Here is a 4,280-nt window from a genome sequence, read left to right on the forward strand (position 1 = left end):
CACAGTGACCAATGTCCCATAGCTGGGTCTGAAGACTGAAATGGATCAAGATAATCCACTTCATCCAGAAACCCCTGGAGCTGGGAGGCCACCACTCCATAATAGTATACGTGAAATACTATATTTGGAGATGGTTGGCCTTCTCTACAAGTATAAATTACATTTTCTTTTTTAAAAATTCATTTGACTAACATCTTGTTCACATACTTGCTTCTTCAGTGGCTACACTAGTGACGTTGGAGCCATTGGTGATATTCTACTGACAGCTGCAGAACAATTTGGGATTTCCCTTTTGTTTGCCTAGAGATGCATTTAACGTGAAAAATCCCACAAAAGGACCATGAACATTTGTTCTTGCTGAAGCTATGTTGTACAACCTAAGTCTAAAAGCATCTAAGTCTAATGTAGGAAGGATGTTTACATGGCGCCATTATTTCTGTCCTGTTGTCACTTTCAGAATGTTAGCCTGAGGGAGAAATTCTTCTGATCTGACTTGTTCATCTGCCCTCTGAACTCTTGTGTCCTTAGGTGCAGTGATGGGCTCAGACATTGCAGGCTCAAGCGACATGAAGATCCGGCTGGTGGAAGGTCCTCATCCTTGCAGCGGACGGGTGGAGGTGCTCCTTTATGGCCTGTGGGGAACAGTTTGTGATGATGGATGGGGCATCAAGGAAGCCATGGTTGTCTGCAAAGAGCTGGGTTGTGGGGCTGCAGTGTCAGCCACACGTGAAGCACAATTTGGGACTGGAAGTCTCTCCACTGGCATGAGTGATATCAGATGCAGAAGGACAGAATCAGCCCTCAGTCAATGCCCAGCAAGCTTACAGAGAGAACAGCACTGTACCTCTGAGGAAGCAGCTGGAGTTGTGTGCCATGGTAAGTTTGTTGACCATGCCAGCCCCTTTTAGGTTGCTAATTGAATATGTTTATTTAAAAAAGGGGAGTTGAGTTTATTCTGTGATTTTAAAGACAGGAATATAACCCCAGAGCAGGGCTGAGAATGATATGGTCCTCCAGTCTGTCAGACTGTCAGACTGGTGAACTGTCAGACAAAAGGGAGAGATGTTGGGGGTTGTAGACCAACTTTCCTGGAGGGTCACATAATCCACACTTCTGTCCTAGAGGCTGCTTGTTCTTTGGAGGGAAGACATGCTTCTATGGTCACCTCATCCACAATGCCTCACTTTAAGAAGAAAACCTCAGAAAGCAACACTGAAAGGGGGTCCCAGGTATGGTGGGGAAGGGACCATAGGTTGCTGGTGACACTGCTGCTAACACCACTGCTTCAAATGTGTAGCATTCCTCCCAAAATTCCCACTGTCTTCCAGGACCAAATTCCTGAATCCAGGGAGTACAAATGAAAAGGCACTTGTGTCCCTAACTGTGGCTATTCCTATGAACCCAGCAATCATTGGAGAATATGGGAGCGTGTGGTAGAAGCAGGATGTGCACCACTAGCATCCCAGAGCATCGAACAACAGTGGCATATGTGGAAAGGAAGTGAGGCAGACAGGCTGTTTTGGAAAGAAGGAGCAGGAGCAAGGAGCAAAGGCATATTTCTTAGACTCAGTCCCTGGATCAGTGTAAAAGCACAATTCTGGAGGACATCACTCAGAGCTAAGGTGCTACACAGAAAGAGAGCCAGGTGGGCAGAGGCAATAGCATTGTGTATGAATGTCAGAGGCCTTCAAGAGATGCCCTATTGTCCTTTCTATTTGCAACCCAGAATAGTCTTCTCCAGTTCTTCTCCTAGAAAATATAATGGCAGAGAGGTTGGGATTAAGCAGATGTGTTCAGCTGGCATCTGGCTTCTCTGGTAAGTAAAAGGCTTTCAGGAGAGGTGGGAGCTGAGCTGAGCTAGGAGAAAACAGATTTTGGAATGATGAACATCCAGCAATCATTGATTCCAAGAATAAGGAAAGCCTGTGGTATCTTCAGTGGTGAAATTTTCACATAGAGATCCAAAATATAAACTTTAGACCCTGACATTTAGGATAAAGATTACTGGCTAACACTCACCTTGCTGCCCTATGAAGAGTTATTGAGGAGATTTATAAAAGATAAAAGACTGGATATAATGGATCCAGCAAGACAGTTCTTTCTTCGATTTACCAGTACTCAGGATTTCTGCAGCAGAAGAGATTTTACTAGCTTTTTGCCCTTTTTTAAACTGATGTATTTTAACTGATGTTGTTTATCTATTCATTGTTGTTGTTCCACCTCAATCCCTGGGACAGGCAGGTAAGATGTTGTTGTTGTTACTTCAAGACAATGGTAAATAAGAAGAAAGTCCTCTTTTCCCACAAGATAACCCACTTTCTGGCTTTTCATTTACTCAGGGGTTTTTTTTTTTTTTTTTTTTTTTTTTTTTTTCTTGCTGGTCCATGATGTATCCCGTGTTATAGTTGACTGCAGTGGAAGGGTAGAACTGCTCCATAATGGTGTGTGGGGCACCATTTGTGGTGACAGGTGGGGTATTGAAGAAGCTGGAGTTGTATGCCAACAGACTGACTGTGGGATTGCAAGACTTGATCAAAATGGAACTCAGTTTGGAAATGGAACTGGCCCAATCTGGTTGGATGATGTCCATTGCAGAGGGACAGAATCCTCTCTATATCAGTGCTCAGCAAGCCCATGGGGAATGCATGACTGTGATCATAGACAAGCTGCTGGTGTTGTGTGCTCAGGTGAGTTTGTAACTATGGTGCAGTTGCCCTTACAGTTCGCCCTCCATTTTAGCAGGGGATCCATTCTGGACCTTCCACAAAAATGGAAGCTTGCACTTATTCAAGCCCTATCAGCTTGAATGGAGTGTGCCCCTGTGTGTGTGGCACGGGTGCATGCACCACTGCAAATAGTGGAGGTCGCCTCTCTGTGTATATTCAAGGGTGTGCATCTCAGATCCGTGCCTTAGGAGAGCGACTGTATTTATTTTTTTAATGATTAGGGATGCCAACTGACCAGGGATTAAAAAAAAATCTTTGTACATCATGGTGTTTGCAACAGCTTAGGTGAGAAAGAAGCAAATGAGAATATGAGGAAGAAAGTCCAAAATATATATAGTGGGGCCATGGTATTGATGGGTTTCCAGAGACATATTTGAGCAGCCACACATTGCCATGCCTCTTATTATCCAATGATGGCACAGTCGCATGGGTGCACAGACATGACTGCATTGCATAATATGAGACTTTGCTTCTAGGGTTTTTTCTATCCATGGTGAGGGGGTCCCAAATCAAACTGCCAGGGAGGAGATGTCCAAATGTGACATGCCACTGGAAGCAATGAAAATCTGTGTCTCCTGCTTTAACATGCAGCTACAGTTGATTTGTATAGTTTTCTCCCTACTGGATAAGATGGATTTCTGCATAGGTCTAAGGAGGTATCTGCATCATGAGAAGCCTTCCAAAGAATGTTTTTTCTGCACAAAAATCCACATGATTTTTCTCTACAAACATCCTGCTTCTCAGTAGAAAACCCATTTTTGCTCAAAAACTGTGTTTCTTCTGCAATATATGTTTATGACTATTCAGAAATATTTGTTCAGAAAAAGTATCTCTACAAAGTATCTCTACAAAGAAAAATCCCCACAAAGACTTTGTTAAAATGTAAAGATTTTTGCTCCTGCTCAGTTTTTCTTCTTGAGGTTTCCAAAGCATAGCAGAACCCATCATTCTGCTTGGAAATGAAATGATCTAGTCATTCAGTCATCTTCTGTTATACTTCTACTGTCCCTTCAATGAAATACAGTCCCTTAAATGAAATGCCCTTTTAATAAAATATTGCAAACAAAACTACAATTTAAATCAAAATGGGTGGCCGAAATCCTGTATCAGCCTATACTTAAACTCATACTTAAATTCACATGCTATAATTGGGTATTTATTCTGAATGAAATTTGCACTAGGTGGATTTGTATAGAAAACTGCATTTTCTACACAGAAATTAATATTATTACATTGAAAGATTATTTTCCATGCTGAAAATATTGTTTCCTGTGCAAAAATGCTGGGAGGTTTGTACAGAAAATGCTGTTTTTCTCTGTAAAACAACCACATGCATTTTTTCCACATACCAAGTCTCGAATTGTGAATAGTCTTCCAAAACTGTGCGCTTTTCAAATACTTTTTCATAGTGGGAAGAGTATTGTTGAAATGACTCATTGCTAACATTGAGAAGAACTATAACGAAGAATTACACCACTAAATATTAATGATAGTAAGCCACCGTTAATATTCAAACACAGACTCCCCCCCCTTACTTTAGGATCTGAGAAACAG

General features: G+C 41.9%; 1 protein-coding gene across 1 annotated transcript; it reads left to right on the forward strand.

Moving 5' to 3' along the window:
- Positions 1 to 528: 528 nt before the first annotated feature.
- Positions 529 to 2,687, forward strand: LOC121918011 (soluble scavenger receptor cysteine-rich domain-containing protein SSC5D-like; the record flags this gene model as incomplete). Its single annotated transcript, XM_042444127.1, has 2 exons — positions 529 to 876; positions 2,406 to 2,687. Coding segments are annotated over 2 exons (630 nt in total), but the record flags the coding sequence as incomplete, so codon positions are not given.
- Positions 2,688 to 4,280: the final 1,593 nt, after the last annotated feature.

Source organism: Sceloporus undulatus, unplaced genomic scaffold, assembly GCF_019175285.1.
Source record: "Sceloporus undulatus isolate JIND9_A2432 ecotype Alabama unplaced genomic scaffold, SceUnd_v1.1 scaffold_2976, whole genome shotgun sequence".
In the NCBI taxonomy this organism is placed as follows: Eukaryota; Metazoa; Chordata; class Lepidosauria; order Squamata; family Phrynosomatidae; genus Sceloporus; species Sceloporus undulatus.